General features: G+C 49.4%; 1 protein-coding gene and 1 pseudogene across 1 annotated transcript; one reads left to right on the forward strand and one right to left on the reverse strand.

Annotated features, from left to right (window-relative positions):
* The first annotated feature begins 234 nt into the window (after positions 1 to 234).
* On the forward strand, positions 235 to 16,727 carry PPIE (peptidylprolyl isomerase E). Its single transcript, XM_021683752.1, has 10 exons — positions 235 to 288; positions 1,237 to 1,335; positions 3,861 to 3,904; positions 4,380 to 4,406; positions 5,576 to 5,657; positions 6,176 to 6,276; positions 8,618 to 8,741; positions 14,248 to 14,433; positions 15,395 to 15,537; positions 15,705 to 16,727. Exons 1-10 carry the CDS (start codon positions 258 to 260, stop codon positions 15,771 to 15,773), a joined length of 906 nt encoding a protein of 301 aa, XP_021539427.1. The 5' UTR covers positions 235 to 257; the 3' UTR covers positions 15,774 to 16,727.
* On the reverse strand, positions 13,846 to 14,120 carry LOC110574933 (annotated as a pseudogene).
* Positions 16,728 to 17,618: the final 891 nt, after the last annotated feature.

Consider the following 17,618-nt stretch of genomic DNA (forward strand, 5'->3'; position numbering starts at 1 on the left):
CCCGTAGTTTACAGACGGTTTATTAGTCGCGGAGCCGGCGTTTTCGCCCCAGGCCGGTTTCCACAGCAGCGGGCACCTACCGGGTCCCCGCGCCGCAGCTCACTCACCGCGCCGCACCTCCCCCCGCCGCCGACGCTGACTGACAGCCGGGGGCGGGGTCTGCGAGGCCCTAGGCGCGGGGGCGGGGCCGGAGGGGCGGGGCCGAGGGAAGGGGGCGGGCTGACCACCGGCTTCCGGCGGGTGAGCGCGGGAGCAAGATGGCCACTACCAAGCGTGTGCTGTACGTGGGTAAGCAAGCGCGGAACTAGGTGGAATCGGGGCTGGCCGACCCGGAGTGGGTCTCGACGTGGGGCAGGAACGCGTCTACGGTCGCGGAGGGTGGCGAGCCTTTGTATAGGCCGGATCGATGGCGGTATTGCTTTGCTTCGGGGAGTTAGCTCCAGACGTAGAGGTCTTTCCGGCTCCCTTCCAAGCCGGCCGAGCTTTAACGGGAACCCCTTCACCTGCTGGGCCGGTAGAGGAATATTATGAGGCTCCAGATCTTCGCGCTCTTTCATTTTACAGACCCTCACTGCAGCGGTGGCTCTGCCCTGGCCCCTGCCCCTTTAAAGGAGGGAGTTCCCAGACTAACCCGGTAGAAGTGAGAATAACCCCCATAGCGAAATTTGATGAGCGCTTTGTAGCCAAAGTGGGGGCAGTTGTGTTTACTGAAAGGGAGCAGCAAGAGCAAAAACCCGAAGGTGTGAAACAGCCTTACACATGGAGCAAAGGGGTCATCTTGCGGGAAACCCAGAGAATTGAGGAAGCAAAGGAAAGAGGTTGAAATGATTGGCAGGGCCCAGGTTATAAAGAGCCTTGTATACGCTGCTGGGGAGTTTGTACTTTATCCTGAGGACAGTGGGAGGTCTTTGAAGGAGTTTAAGCAAGTTTAAACTCCTTTAAACTGATGGGTTAAAATCTGCATGTTCCCAGGATCGCTCTAGTTGGCTGTGTGGAGGAGAGGGAGGCCAGTTTAAGAAGCTATTGCAGTAACGCTGGCGCTAAGATGAGCGTCTGCAAGAGGGGTGAAGAGGTGTGTTTCATAATTATGGGGGACGGAGCACATGAGAACGCGCTTATGTACCCAAAGGACTGGATGGAACAGCCCCTCTCCTTGGCTATCACATGCTAACTGGGCTGCAGGGACTTCTTAAGAGAATGGAGGACAGTGGTAGAAGGCACTTGGCATCTTTGCAGGTGGGTTGGCAGAGGAGGTGGACGACAAAGTTCTTCATGCCGCCTTTATCCCTTTTGGAGACATCACAGATATTCAGATTCCTCTGGATTATGAAACAGGTGAGTCTTTTTCATGTCATGTTCGGAATCCTAAGAGGAAAAGAATTTGAAAAAAATTCTAAATATACATTGTAAATATGGTTGATATGTAGGAAAGTTCAAGAGGGTGCCTCGTGAGGGCAGCAGGACAGTGATCTTGATGCAGAAGGAATGTTCTGAGGCTTGTGGTTATGTGCAACATAACTTTGCAGAGGGTCCCATCTGTTGAGTGTGATATACCAAATTTTCAATAGCCCAGTAGGAAAATAGGTTTTGAGCTACATGGAGATCTGACTGTTGTTTCAAACTACCTGCTGGGCACCCCACTGCCCCTGCTCCTTTCTTGGCAGCTGTAATGTTAATCAGGGCAGCAGGGAAGCTCAGCCCCAACCAAGGGGCTTTGGCCTCTGCTCTCCTGGGGGAGATTTCCTTCAACTGGTATCACAGGTACAGTGCAGTTTTTCTATTTTGCCTTTGTTGTCATTTTTTTTAAAGATTTATTTATTTTAGAGCGCCGAGCACAGGAGTGGGGGGAGGGTCAGAAGGAGAGAATCTCAAGCAGACTCCCTGCTGAGGGAGGAGGCCCACTCAGGGCCTGATCTCACTACCCATGAGATCATGACCTGAGCCAAAATCACGAGTTGGGCGATTAACCGACTGAGCCATCCAGGTGCCCCAGTTAGTTGTCATTTTTAAGATTGGAGTTTTAGGCCTAAATCTGTCATTGACCCTGCTTGATTATTAGCAAGGTCTTTAAACTCTCTGGGCCTGGGATCTTTATTTGTAAAAAAACAATATGGACATACTTTGGAGATACTGCAGGTTTGGCTCCAGACCACCACAACCAAATGAATATCGCAATAAAACAAGTCAAATGAAATTTTTGGTTTCTTAGTGCAAATAGAAGTTAGGTAACTATATTGCAGTCTATTAGGTGTGTAATAGCATTATGTCTAAAAAAAATCATGTACAACCTTAATTTAAAAATACTTTAGGGGTGGGGCACCTGGGTGACTCAGTCGTTAAGCCTCTGCCTTCAGCTCAGGTCATGATCCCAGAATCCTGGGATCGAGCCCCACATTGGGCTCCCTACTTGGTGGGAAGCCTGCTTCTCCCTCTCCCACTCCCCCTGCTTCTGTTCCCTCTCTCGCTGTGTCTCTCTCTCTGTCAAATAAATAAATAAAATCTTTTAAAAAATAAAATACTTTAGGGGCGCCTGGGTGGCTCAGTTGGTTACCTGTCTGTCTTCAGCTCAGGTCATGATCCCAGGGTCCTGGGATTGAGCCCCGCATTGGGCTCCCTGCTCAGCGGGGAGTCTGCTTCTCCCTCTCCCACTCCCCTGCTTATGTTCTCTTGCTCTGTCAAATAAATAAAATCTTTAAAAAAAATACTATATTGCTGGGGCGCCTGGGTGGCTCAGTTGGTTAAGCATCTGCCTTTGTCCCAGGGCATGATCTCAGGGTCCTAGAATTGAGCCCCGAGTTGGGCTTCCGGCTCAGTAGGGAGTCTGCTTCTCCCTCTCCCTCTGCCCTACCCCCGCTTGTACGTACACTCTCTCAAATAAATAAAATCTTTAAAAAAATGCTTTATTACTGGGCGCCTGGGTGGCTCAGTTGGTTAAGCGACTGCCTTCGGCTCAGGTCATGATCCTGGAGTCCTGGGATCAAGTCCCACATCGGGCTCCCTGCTCGTCGGGGAGTCTGCTTCACCCTCTGACCCTCCCCCCTTCATGCTCTTTCTCTCTCTCTCTCAAATAAATAAATAAAATCTTAAAAGAAAAATGCTTTATTACTAAAAAATGCTAACCATTCTATGAGCTTTCAGCGAGTTGTAAACACTGATCACAGATCACCATAACAAATATAATAGTAATGAAAAAGTTTGAAATACTGTGAGAATTACCCAAATGTGACACAAAACATAAAGTGAGCAAATGCTGTTGGAAAACTGGTGCCATTAGAGTTGCTTGATGCAGGGCTCCCTTCAGTTTGTAAAAAACTGTGAGATCTATGAGGTGCAGGAAAGCAAAGTGCAGTAAAATGAGGTACGCCTGTAAGGTTATGTTCGCTCTCTAAAGTTAGTTGGTTTCATTAAATGAACACTGTTGTGCTTGGCCTTTCTAGTTAGATCAGCATTTTTCTGAGGATAAAGAGTAAGCATCCTAATTCATGTTTTAGGATTCGTGCTTTATGCATAGCTGATGCTCAAAATGTGGGATCAATAATTGAGAAGTTAAATAACTTGCCTTGTATGCAGAGGTTAAGGTTTTAATTTGGCTTTGGTAGAAGAACTGACTGCCTGAAAGATCAAAAGTATAGTTCATTATTTAGCTATGTTTTCTAAAAGACAAAATTCAATATTGCTTGAAATGTTGTTTAAAAACTGGGAAGAATTGAAGAAGGAGATTGCTTCTTACAAAATAGTGATTGGGTAGAATTTATAGTGTCAGGATATGGTATGTGATTGACTTCACTTTCCTTGTGACCATGTTTCTTCCTATTGCCCCCCATGGTAATTACTTGTTTTTGTTTTCCCCTTTTTTTCAGAAAAGCACCGAGGATTTGCTTTTGTTGAATTTGAGTTGGCAGAGGTGAGAAAATTCTGTGTGACCTGTGTTTAGTCTTTGGCTTATTTGAGTGTTGTTACTGGTTACAAAGGCAGCTGGACTCCATTTGGTTAGGTTTCTAGGCCTCTTGCTGATGCTTCCATAGAGACAGGACGTGCTGCTTGATGGAAAACTTCCCTCAGTTAATCAAATTCTAGACTGTCAACAGCATAGATGTGCCCCTCTTACTCTGCCGAGCTCCTGTAGCTCTGCTCGCTGAGGCTTCTTGCCTGGCAGCGCTGGTGAATATTTCTTATGCCTTCCTGGAGATGGCAGATTGCTGCACCACCAGCTCTGAACTCAGCCAGGAAGCACTCTTTGTTAGAGACACATACAGCCTCGGCAAGAGGTATAGATGTGACTTTTTCCTCTTTTGTTTTGTTTTACTTTGTTTTTCTGTTGCTGAGTATATGTTTAGACACCACAAGAAGCTAAACTTGACCTTGTCTTTTCTCGGCAGGATGCCGCAGCAGCTATTGACAACATGGTATGGCTGAGACTCTTCATTCTTACCGAAGTTGCTTTTGGGTGGTACGGAGGGTCCTTGTGCATCTGTTGGTTTGCCGAACTGCCAAGTTACAAGGTTGCACGGGGAAGCAAAAGCTGTCAGCGTGTGAAAAGATTCACTGTGAATCAATCACTTTTAAGACTGGTCCTTACTCGAACTGGTCCTTCCCCATTTAACAGTGATATACATTCGAACCCTTGTTATAGGCCAGTCTCTCACTGGCTGCCCCATGTCTAGGATAATAAATTGCAGACACTACGTAAATTGATTGCACAGTGAAATAGCATATTTTGCAGAAGGGGCAGAATATCCTGAAGCCTCAGAGCAATTACAAGTGAGGAGAAATTTCCAGTAAGGATAGTGGCAGGCTATGCTACTGATGCCAATGATTTAAATATCCTGGAGAGGTCTTTTGGAGTAATGATGAAACGCTGGAGTATTTGTGTCCTCTTTGAGATCTTTGTGATTTTCACATCAGATAGGAAGTGCAATGATGTCATATCATACTATTGATAGAATTTTGTTGGAAAAAACACTGCACATTAACCAGCACCTGTTACATCTTTGCTCTACAAATTAGTACGTAAACCTGAAATTTATAATAAATTTACTTCCCTTATTTTTAGTTTCATCACAGTAAAGTCCCATTCCTTTTTTTTTTTTTTTCCTTCACTTTTTACTGTGACGTTTTCTTCACTGCTCTAAATGGATTTATGTGAAGTGACCGTTCCTGGTACCAATTATCTTTGGAGGATAAAGTTCTTTATTCCTGTTCTGTTACCTAAACATCTTCTGCAGCCCCCAGAGATCATTTCTCACCATTTTAAAGCAGATCTTGACTTTTGAAGGTGAACTCAAGTACTTGGAAACTGCTTGAATCCTTGTAATCCCAGGGCACTCTGGACCTGGAGTCACTTTCAGGAGCACAGGTTTTTGCTAGTATGAAAGAAAGGAGGTGTGTGGTTGGGGGGAGACTGCCTGCAACCCGTGGGCTGCTGTGTGGCGGGCACAGAGCTTGCTGTTAGGGGCTCACGGGTTAAGGGAGAACAAATCATGAGCGTGTCTCGGATGTATCAAAACCAAACGCAAAGCTGTCTGACTCTCTTAACCTGACAGAGTTAAAGCAGCTGGGTGTTCAATCTTTACAGAATGAATCTGAGCTCTTTGGACGGACAATTCGTGTCAATTTGGCAAAACCAATGAGGATTAAGGAGGGCTCGTCCAGGCCAGGTGAGTGGGGGCAACCACAGGTTCCCTGTCATGTCCTCCAGTGTGGCCTTAGTTGCTGCATTTTTATCCCAATTTACTTGGAGAAGGTGCTGATCGCCGCTGTGGATGCAGAGGAGTAGAGAATGATTCATGTTGGCAGAGGGCATGAGCCACCATTGTAGGGAATGAAAAAGAGTTTGAGCTTCTCAGAGAAATTGTTTGCATTATGAGAGAAACCCTGCCTGCTCGCTTCTCTTTCCCAGTTTCCTCAGCATTGGTTCCTGAGATGCTCCCATTCAGGGCTGGAACTGGCAAGGCAACACCTTCCATCTTGGTGCAGTTTTTTTACTTAGCCTTGTAAGAGCTGGACATCAGGACTGCCATTCCCAGTGGAAACGTTATACTTGGGAGTTCCCTCAGCGAAGCCTCTGGCTCAGAGGGCCACGGAGTGTGTTCCACTTTGCTGACCAAAGCAGCTAGCGAGCAGTTGGCCGAGAAGCTTGCATTTCTTAGCATTTGTTCGATTCTTTTCCTTTCAGTGTGGTCAGATGATGACTGGCTGAAAAAGTTTTCTGGGAAGACTCTTGAAGAGAATAAAGAGGAAGAAGGGTCGGAGCCTCCCAAAGTAGAAACCCAGGAGGTGAGGTCGAAGGCATGCGCTTCCCCTCGAGGGGCTGGCACTTTCCACAGGAGCCTTTTTTTTTTTTTTTTTTTAAATGTTATGTTTTTGTGGAAATTTGCAAGTACATATACAGAAGCAGAGAGAATGAAAACCAAAGTCTTAGTATTGTGGTAAAGGTGGTATTGAGTGAGTGAAAGAGAAGCTCTGGGTCTCTCTCACCTCTGTGCTCTGTGTAATGAGCTGTTCCACTCTGCCCAGTCCTGCCCAGTCCTGGGTTGGGATTGCCTGAGGTGAGGAAGGCGAGTGGGTGCTCCTCTTCATCCCTCCTGCCCAGTCCCTCCTTCACTGGAGCGCTTTGCACAGGCTCACGGTCTCCCTGTCCCCGCCCCGATGCAGGGGAGGCGGGCCGGGGTGGTGGCACCTTCCCTCAGTCTGCACGCAGGTTCGAGGCTCTCCCTCGCCAGGAGCAGCCTGCTGGCAACTCTCTCCTGACTCTGGGCATCCCTCTCTGGCTGGCTCCTTGGGCTTTCCCACCCCTCCCTGTGAGTGTTGTTCTCTGGATTTCTTTCTTGGCTCAGGGCATCCCTCACCCTCTCCCCTTCTCCTCTTGGCTGAAACACTAGCAGTCACGGGTTTTTTGCAGCCTCTCCTGGCCTCTGTTCCTAGGGTCAGGCTGCGCACATTTCGGCCGCAAGTGTCACAGGCAGCTTCGAGTTGCCCAGAATGGGTGCTCTCCTCTCCCTAGTCTTGTTCTTCGTCTTGTTGATTTGCCACCATCCATCCGCACACACACTGACTCAAGCCAGAAATTTGGTTGCAAAGCAGAGCACACACATGGCCTTCACAGAGATGCCTTCTGTAAAACAGCCAGCACATCATCACGTGCTGCTGAGTTTTCCTCTCAAACCTTCCTGAGTCCCCCTCCCCCGTTTGTCCCACTGCCCCCAGCAGCCTCTTCTCCTGCACATACTTGCCGAAGCTTCCTAACTAGTCTCTGGTACACTGCTCTCTAGTCCTTAATCAGACCAGCTAGAATGATCTGCTGAAGGCACAGACTGATGCCCTGACTCCTGCTGAGAACTTTTCAGTGGCTCCCATCACCCATCCCAGGGGATAAAGTTGGGGGGGTGCTCCCCAGCTCCTGTCCCCACACCTGGCCGTCTCACTTCCACCCTCTGGAAACCCAGTCTGTTTCCCTGTACGTCCTTGCTTTTGTGCAGGCTGCTCAAGTGTTTATTGCCTGTCCCTTTCTAGGCAGGGATTCTGTGAGGTTAGGGGCCTTGTATTCAGCATCTTATTAACTAAAAAGTGTGGTGGAGGAATGTGGTTAAGAGCATGGGCTCGGGGGTGGGGTGGGATGATTTAGGTTTAAATTCCAGCTTCACCCCTTACCGCCCTCTTGTTTGGACAAGTGAGTGCACTTCACTGTACCTCCATTGCCCCACTTATAAAATGCGGGTAAGGGGCGCCTGGGTGGCTCAGTTGTTAAGCGTCTGCCTTCGGCTCAGGTCATGATCCCAGGGTCCTGGGACCGAGCCCCGCATCAGGCTCTCTGCTCAGCGGGAAGCCTGCTTCTCCCTCTCCCACTCCCCCTGCTTGTGTTCCCTCTCTCGCTGTGTCTCTGTCAAATAAATAAATAAAATCTTTAAAAAAATAAAATAAAATGCGGATAAATAGTGGTACGGTTTGATGCTCAGGATGGTTGTAAAGAGTTGATGAGCTACATATGTCAACGGGGAGAGCAGCCCCCTGCCCGTGGCAGGCGCTCTGTGCGTGGTTGCTGAGGCTGGTGGCAGATGACAGCCAGTGGGTCCTCCAGCGCACGCACACGTCGGCTAAACTGAACCCCAGACCAGTTGTGAACATTTGACTTTTCTCTTTGGAACACATGTGATGCCTGCAGATGTCTCCTCGGGGTAGAAAACAGGGCCCCCCTTCCCCCACTGCCTTCTGAGCATGCCAGAGGGCTGCCCTCCTGGCTTCCCTTGTAGCCAGCCTGGGGGTGCGCAGGGCCGAGTGTAGAGGAGGATGTGCTGTCCATCTGGCTGGCGTGAGGTGGCTTTGTGGGTGCGGAGAGGCGCGCACTGCGGGCCAGGGAGCTGGGGTTCTGGGACCACAGGCCAGGGTGCAGCGAGCTGGCGTCTGAGGGCAAGTGGGACGTGGTCCCGAGCCTGCGGGGTCAGTGGGGAGGGGGGCAGTTATTTAGCCGGTGCTCGGGGTCCCGGCCTTCGGGCTCCGGCTGGCGGCACCTTGCTGCGGCCCGCTCGCTGCCCTTGGGTTCTTGGTGTGTATGCAGAATACCCGCTCTCCGACTTGCGGAGTCTAGTGCTCCCCAACCTGACATTTCTTCTGCACCCAGGGAGAGCCCACGGCAAAAAAGGCCCGGTCGAATCCTCAGGTGTACATGGACATCAAGATCGGGAACAAGCCGGCCGGCCGCATCCGGATGTTGCTGCGTTCCGACGTTGTTCCCATGACAGCAGGTGAGCGGGCTGTGGGCCAGATGCCGGGGCTGCCGGGGCGGGGTGCGGGGGGCTGAGCGGTGGGCCTTCCCCAGTTCTCACTGCCTCCGCTCCTGTGCTCGTGAGAACCGCTGACCTGAGTGGATTTGAGGCATCTCAGATCCTGGGATCTAGTAACAGATTGAGTCCGACCAGGCACTTTTGAAGCTTTATAGGTGCTGCTTTGCTATTTTTTAATAATAAGAGGATGTTTGTTTGTTTGTTTTTTTAATGTAAGTAAACATGTATTCGTGGTTAAACAAACAAAACCCAAAAAAATTGTACACACATATTCGAATACTGAAGGCAGTAAGTAGAAAACATCCATGTTCCCACCTCCACGTCCAGTTTTACTCTCCAGAAGTAACTGCTGTTAACTAACAGTTTCTTGAGTCTCTCTAGTGTAAATATTGACTTCTCATTCTTTTCTTTTTTTTAATCTAAATTTTATTATGTAGGCATATAGTTTACAAAGTTAATTTCACAAAGCTTGTTTTGAAAAACAGCAGCCCCCTGGCCCCCAGTACTGGCCCCTGGCCTTGGCGCCCCACGGCGCTCCTCGGAGGCAGCCAGTTTCAACTCTCGGCTGGTTCTTTTGGTTTTTATCTCCTTTTGGTAGATAAGAGATTTATGTTGTTATTTCCTGGTTTTTTTGTTTTAGACATCTGTTCGCTTCCCACTTTAGGAGATAAGGAATCAGCTTTTTAAATCCCTTTCGTTGCCCCTTCATCTTACTCATAGAGTTACCGTAAGTTTGCTTAGGCCATAGGTTATTCTGACTACGTAAGCATCATACTAGGGTAACCTCCTTTCACGCACAGCATTTTGCTTTCCTGGGATTCGTAATTGTCTTGTTTTCACACAAGCTTAGTCTTCTGTGCATTTATTCCTGATGCTCCCCCTAATTCTGCTGCCTGTGTAAATCTCTCATCATGTTCACACACCCCAGATATTCTGTCAGTTTCCCTCTCCTGTAGAAGTTCCTCTTTGGAGCCTCTGACTCTCTCCAGCCTGGACCACGGCTTTCCAGGCCCACTGCACAGCAAGTGTCGTAGGGTCTCTTGTGTTCGCCTCTTAGGTTGGACTCTCTGTTGTCTTCTTTTTTTGGTGCTTTCCCTCATTTTAGTAGAAGACATCCTTCTGTAGCTTCTGCAGCAAAGAACTTGGGAAGTAAGTTTTTTGAGAGTGAAGACTAAATATATGTACCTTCCCACTTGATGGATAGTTAGGGTATAGAATTCTAGAGAAGTCTAATGTCATTCTGATTCTTGATCCTTTATATAAAACTTCTTTTCTGTCTAGTCCTGAGCTGTCCAGTATAGTAGCCACTCAACCATATGTGACTATTGAAATTTAAATTAAATAAAATTAAAGTTCATTTACTCAGTTACACTAGCCAGATGTTTAAGAGCTATTCCCAGCCCTCCCTAGATAGAGGCTTGCAGGGAATCTGTCCTGTGTCCTGAAACATACGCCTTTGGATAGACCTTACGTGATCTGGATATTCAGTGGGCCTCGCTGTATTCATTTTCTCTTGCTGTTGTCACAGATTACCACAAACTTAGTGTCTTATGACAACACAAATTTATTATCTCCCATTCTGTAGGCCAGAAGTCCTGTAGGCTACAATGAAGATGGTGGCCGGGTCACTGCCTTCCCTGCTGGAAGCTCTAGGGGAGGATGTTTCCAGGGATACTCACGTTGTCGGCAGAATTCAGTTCCCTGTATCTGTAGGACTGAGGTACCCCATTTCCCTGCTGCTGTCAGCTGAGGGCTATCCCCAGCTTCTGGAGGCTCGCAGCCCCCCTTTTCCTCCACCTTCAGAGCCAACAGTGGTGGATCCAGTCCCTCCCACATTTTGAATCTCTCTTTCTAACCTTAGCTGGGAAAAATTCTGTCACAGGCTCATGATTATATTAGGCCCATCTGGATAATTGGGGCTGCTTTCCCCATCTCGAGGTCAATCCATAACCCTAATCACATCTGCAATGGCAAGGACGTCTTTAGGGGGCCATTACTCTGTGTACCACACCCACAGGACAGTGTTTTATCCTCTGGTTGGGAAAATTTCTTTCAATTATTTCTTCACTTTTGTCCCCTCTGATTTCTCTCTTTTTTCTGGAACCTTCCTAAGTGTTCTTTTTCTATAACACTCTGTGCTTATTTCCCAGAGGTAATACCATTTCATCTTTCCGGGGACATTACTAAAGTTTTTTCTTCCTATAGTTTATGTCTCAAATCACTTTTTCCTGAGTTAATTATGTTTTGCTTTGTGTTTGGTGTGTTTGTTTTGGTCTTTGCTTTTCACATTAGATGCCTTCCTCACCTAAGCCATGGTAAGGCTTGCTGGCTGCGGCTTCCACGGTGGGGTGATTCAGTTGGGGTCTTTCTCTGTCAGACCCCAGATGTCCGTTTCCCTGACTTCCCTTCTCTTGGACAGCTTGGAGTCCCCCGAGAAGAGTCTAGCCTCCTGCTGGAGGCTCTGCATCCAGGTATTAGCCATCGTGGCGGCGGCGGGAGATGGGGGCAGTATATAAACTTTCACTTAATCTGTTTGTCATTACGGTACCTCAGCCCCTGGCTATGTCTAGTATATCCAGAGACCTCTGCTTTAACCTACCAGAGAGCAGACCTCCAGCCGGCTGCCCGTGGGGGTCAGGGGAGGATCTGGGGGTTGGCTATTTTCTTAAATAGGCTTTCAACCAACTTTACTGTTTTTAGAACTACCTTCACCTTGTACCTGAGCTTTTGACATTTCTGCAACATAAAGTGAGTTTCTTCTCAGCTCTACCAGCTTAAGATTCAGCTTTCTTTTCTTTTTTTGTCTTAAATGTTTCAAGTTTTTATTTAAATTCTAGTTAGTTAACATACAGTATAATAGTGGTTTCAGGAGTAGAATTTAGTGATTCATCACTTACGGGTTGCTTCCCTTTTTTTTTTTTTCTTTCCCCTTTGCTCATCTGTTTTGTTTTTTAAATTCCACATATGAGTGAAATCATGTGGTATTTGTCTTTCTCTGACTGACTTGTTCCGCTTAGCGTAATACCCTCTAGTTCCATCCACATCATTGCAAATGCAAGATTTCATTCTTTCTATGAATGAGTGATAGTCCATTGTATATATATACCACATCTTCTTTATCCATGCATCAGTTGGACATCTGGGCTCCTTCCATAATTTGGCTATTGTTGATGATGCTGCTGTAAGCATCGGGGTGTAGCTGCCGAGATTCAGCTTTCTCAAGTCTGCTACATCGCGTATGATTTCGTCTGTTTTCTAGCTTTCAAAACTTTTATGTTGCTGTTGTGTCCCCTCTCTTTTGCTCTCTTTTTTTTGGCCTTTTTAACCTTTTTTTTTTTTTTAAGATTTTATTTATTTATTTGACAGCACAAGCAGGCAGAGAGGCAGGCAGAGGGAGAGAGAGAAGCAGGCTCCCCACTGAGCAGGGAGCCCAATGCGGGGCTCAATCCCAGGACCCTGGGATTATGACCTGAGCCGAAAGCAGATGCTTAACAACTGAGCCACCCAGGCACCCCACTTTTTAACCATTTTTAAATGTATAGTTCAGTGGTATTGATTGCATTCACAATGCTGTACAACCATCACTGCTGTCTTCAAAATGTGTTCACCCCATACCGAACTGCGGACCCCATTAACGCACTCCTCATTGTCTCCCTCCTGCCCCTGGTGGCCTCTGATCTACTCCCCATCTCTGGATTTGCCTGTTCTAGACATGTCCTAGAAATAGAATCATACAATATGTGGCCTTTCCTTTGTAACTGGCTTTTTTGACTTAGCATGTTTCAAGGTTCATCCATGTTATAGTATGTGTTGGGATTCCATCCCTTTTTTTTTTTTTTTTAAAGATTTTATTTATTCATTTGAGAGAGAGAGAATGAGAGAGAGAGCATGAGATGGGGGAGGGTCAGAGGGAGAAGGAGACTCCCCGCTGAGCAGGGAGCCCGATGCGGGACTCGATCCCGGGACTCCAGGATCATGACCCGAGCCGAAGGCAGTCGCCCACCAACTCAGCCACCCAGGTGCCCTCCATCCCTTTTTTATGGCTGAATAATATCCCATCGTCTGGATATGTGACATGCTGTTCGTTCATTTGTTGACGGATACGAGCATTGTTTCCACTTTCTGGCTATTGTGAATAATGCTGCTGTGGACATTCGTGTACAAATATGTGTTTTAACGCCTTTTGTCAGCTCTTTTGTGTACATACCTAGAGGTGGAAATGTACTGACCTGGCAATTCTGTGTTTACCTTTTTGAGAAATTGCCAAACTCTTTTCTATAGTGGCTGCACATTACATTCCCACCTCCAGTGTATGAGGGTCTCAGTTTCTTCATATTCCTGCCAACACTCATTATTTTCTGTTGATGATGGCCATCCTAGTGGGTATGAAGCGGTATCTAATTGTGGTTTTGATTTGCATTTCCCTAATGACCAATGGTGTTGAACATCATTTCGTGTGCTTATGGGTCATTTGTGGATCTTTGGAGAAATGTCTGTTCAAATCTTTACCTATTTATCAACTGGGTTGTTCGTCTTTCTGTTACCGAGTTGTAGGAGTTCATTAAATATTCTGGATATTGAACTCTCACCAGATAAAATTGGCAAATACTTTCTCCTGTTCTGTGGGTTACCTTGTCTGTTGAGTGTCCTCTGATGCCCAAAGGTTTTTAGTTTTGATGAGGTTATTTATTTTTTCTTTTTTGTTATCTGTGCTTTGGGTGTCATATTTAAGAAACTGTTACCAAATCCAGAGTCACAAAGATTTGCCCCTGTGTTTTCTTCTAAGATCCTGTTTGGTTTTTCTTTAAAAAAAAAAAATCAGTTACCCTCCATTTAGAGTGGAGCAGAGCTGGAATGCAGGTGTTCAGTTTTCCTTCTTAACCAGAATCCCTCTAGTCCTTCACAGTGTGAGGATCACAAAGGTTTGGAATACATGGCATATTTTTCATTGAAAATACAAACACTAAACAAAGACAGTTTATCAGATTCCAGCTACAGAGGTTTTGGGTTTTTTGGGGGGGGGGGTTGTTTTTGTTTTGTTGTTTGCTCAAAGACTTTTGTGTTATTAGAGTACATGGGCTAGGAGTGACAGGAGGGGGTAGCTCGTGGGCAACCACTGTCCTGACCAGTATCGGATGCCCATCCCGATGGCCACCAATTTGCCAGAGGTGCTGCCACACTGCACGGCCTCACGGTTTTCCCGATGCGGCCCACCAGCTCCCAGCCCTGCATCCTGATCCCAGCCCGCACACCCACTGCGCGGCCCATCCCAGAGCCCGTCTTCACGTGGTTGAAGCAGCTCGGTCGGGCCTGTCCGTGGGGCTCCACGGCTCCTGGCATCTCGCTCGCGGCTTCGGTGGCTCCCTTCCACGTCTCCCGTGGCACGCGAGGCAGAGCATACCCACGGCCGGAGGAACGGCTCTGTTTTGTTTTCTGACCTCCGCACCTTTTCCTTTCTCCATGCCAGAGAATTTCCGATGCCTGTGCACCCACGAGAAGGGCTTCGGCTTTAAGGGAAGTAGCTTCCACCGCATCATCCCCCAGTTCATGTGCCAGGGCGGCGATTTCACGAACCACAATGGCACGGGGGGCAAGTCCATCTACGGGAAGAAGTTCGACGATGAGAACTTTATCCTCAAACACACGGGACTAGGTGGGAGCCGATGGGACGCGGTGGCGGGTACGGGGGGGGGGCAAGGCTCAGGTCTGCAGGCGAGCCAGCCGGTGACCCAGCGGCCGCACGGCCTGGCAGGAGTCGGGGAAGCGGCTTCCATCCACTCCCCCCACTGCCCCCACACACCCCCTGGGGTCTAGCTTGGGTTCTGGGGCCTGCCTTGGTGAGCTGAGTCCCTCAGCCCCGCTGCCCCGTCCTGTCAGACGTACCCCTCTGTGAGTGGTCAGTCCCCCCGCGACTAGAGAAAGCTCTGTGCTGAGTGGTCATCTTGAAATTTAGGACTACACTTCTTCAGGGGCCTGGCAGCGTTACTAGAGCCCCTCAGTTAATCGTGCTCTGTCCCCGTCCGAGACGACGGTTGCTCGCTCCCTCCCTCCCGAAGCCTCCACATCGCCCTCCAAGCTGATGCGTGGTCCCCTGGGTCCCCCGCCACGTGCCCGCTCTGCCTTCCCTCCGAGGACGGGCAGGAGCTGTCTCCCTGCGGTCGGCCCCTCTGCTCATGGCCCGGACCCCATCCCCTCTCTCCCACCTAGGAGCGTGGCTTCTGTAGCTGTCCCCCTGCTGCCTCATGGCTGCGTCCTCTGCTAGATCAGCCCAGTGGCGTAAAACTGTGCGGTATCGATCTTTAAAAAAAAAAATCATCCTTTGACTTGTGTGAGCTGTCATCCATGCCTCTCACCCCCTGGTAAGGAATAGTTGTGTAGACTGCCCTGCCTTCTGTTCTGTCTGTCCCCCTTCCGCCAGACCTCGAGCCCCAGCCTGGCACTGAAGCCACTCCTGTCGCAGGTGCCAACAGCATCCATCTTGCCAGTGGCCAGTGCTCGGCCCGCATCCCGGGCCGGCTTCCGGCAGCATCTCCCCGGCTCATTCTCCTGCGCAGACGTCCCTCTGGGGGCCAGGAGCCGGCAGGAGGGGCTGACGTGCTCCTTCTTTCCCCCAGGCCTGCTCTCCATGGCCAACTCCGGCCCAAACACTAACGGCTCCCAGTTCTTCCTGACGTGTGACAAGACGGACTGGCTGGACGGCAAGCACGTGGTGTTTGGGGAGGTCACGGAAGGCCTGGATGTCCTGCGGCAGATTGAGGTGGGCGGCTGCCCGGGCCCTGGGTGCGCAGCCCTGTGGGAGAGCTGGACGGGGGCCGCAGCGGCTCCTGGGGAGGGCTGCTTCTGCTCGGGGGGGCGGGCACCTGGGGAGGGTGTCCCCGAGCCGCTCCTTACTTCCCACCCTCTTCCTCCTCTGTCCCCACAAAGGCCCAGGGCAGCAAGGATGGGAAGCCAAAGCAGAAGGTGATCATCGCCGACTGCGGGGAGTACGTGTGAGTCCGCACACGCTGTCTCCGCACCTCCCCTGCCTATCCAGGAGCCGTTAGCCTGGGAACCAGCACGTGAGGGCGTCTGTCCCCTTTGTGGCAAGCAGGGGTGTGTGTCGTGGCCCTTCTTGGGGGTCAGCTTGGAGCAGCTCTTCTGCAGACTCGGCCCGGGCTCCCTCTGGCTCTCTCCCAGGTGTGGCCGTGGGCCCGGGAGCTCGCAGGGGTCCCCACTGTGGACGGGTGGTGCGTGGCCTTTTCCAGGCCTTTGCTGCCACGGCTTCTCCTGGGCCCACCAGCGGGGCTCCTGGACATCGCTTCTGGTAAAATAAACCCGAGTTCTTGTACTGCAAGTCCAGCTAGCTCCTAGGAGTTGTCCGAGTTTGCATCTCTGCTGAATTAGGCTGGCAGAGGGATAGGGCATAGCTTTTCTTTCCTCCCTTGGGTGGATTCCCTGAGGTGCCAGGTGGTGTATCTTCAAGCCAGGTACCCTTGTCAAACCATGGTCAGGACAGTGGAAATCAAAAATATCAAAGAAGTCCGTCTTCTGCCGCCTTCCACTCCAGAACTCCTGCCGGCTAGTCTTTGAGGCAGCGGGGGTACTTTATCACTCGCAACGATTCGTTTGTTTGTTTCTTCATATTCGTTCTACAGAATTTTTTTTAAGGAAGTTCTACGCCCAGTGTGGGGCTCCAACTCCTGACCCTGAGATCAAGAGTCGCATGCTCCGCTGACTGAGCCAGCCAGGCGCCCCCAGTCTACAGGATCTGTAAACGCTGTTTTATACCTCAGAGCACTTCTCTGTGCCGGGTACTGGGCTTACTTGTCCAGAGGCAGGAGGCCACCCGGCTCTGCGGGCCTAATCCAACCTGCTGCTTTTCTGTTGAGTAAAAAGTTATTGGAAGGGACGCCTGGGTGGCTCAGTCGGTTAAGCGTCTGCCTTCGGCTCAGGTCATGATCCCAGGGTCCTGGGATCGAGTCCCGCATCGGGCTCCCTGCTCCGCGGGGAGCCTGCTTCTCCCTCTGCCTCTGTCTCTCTCTCTGTCTCTCATGAATAAATAAATAAAATCTTTAAAAAAAAAAAAAAAAAAAAAAAAAAAAAAAGTTATTGGAAGACAGCTACATCCATCCATTTATATATTCTCTGTGGCTGCTTCTGCGGGGACAGATACTGTGTGGTCCCTATATTAGGGCTCTCCAGAGAAACAGAACCAGTAGGCTGGGTGTAGATATGTATATAGAGGAAGATTTATTTTAAGGACTTGGCTCCGTGATTGTGGGGGCTAGCAAGTTGGAATTCTGCAGGGCCAGCAGGCTGGAGACCCAGGGAAGAGTTGATGGTGCAGTTCGGGTCCGAAGGCTGTCTGGAGGCAGAATTCCTCCTCCCTCGTGCAGTCTCAGTCTTCTCTGTCTTAACAGCCTTCCACTGATTGGATGAGGCCCACCCACATTGTTCAGGGTAATTTGCGCTACTTCCAGTCTGCTGCTTTAGACATTAATCACATCTGAAAAGTACCTTCTCAGCAACATCTAGACTGGTGTTTTGACCAAAAACTGGCTATCGTGGCCTAGCTAGGTTGACACAAAATGAACCAACACAGCCTCAGAGCCTAAAATATTGACTGCTTGAACCTTTGTAGGACAAGTTTGCTGATGGCTGAAACACATGGTCCCACCCTGTGCTGAGCTTGGTTCTTCTAATGCGGCCACTGCTCAAGTCAGGCTGGCTCCTCTCTCCATTCCCTCTGCACATACTGCTCAGCCAGGTGGTTTTCAAGAATCCCTCACCTGCTGAAGGCCCTGAGCAGGGACTGAGCCCCATGGCCACTAGACACCTCTCTGTGGTTGGGTTACCAGG

Source organism: Neomonachus schauinslandi, chromosome 4 (assembly GCF_002201575.2).
Source record: "Neomonachus schauinslandi chromosome 4, ASM220157v2, whole genome shotgun sequence".
NCBI classification, from domain to species: domain Eukaryota; kingdom Metazoa; phylum Chordata; class Mammalia; order Carnivora; family Phocidae; genus Neomonachus; species Neomonachus schauinslandi.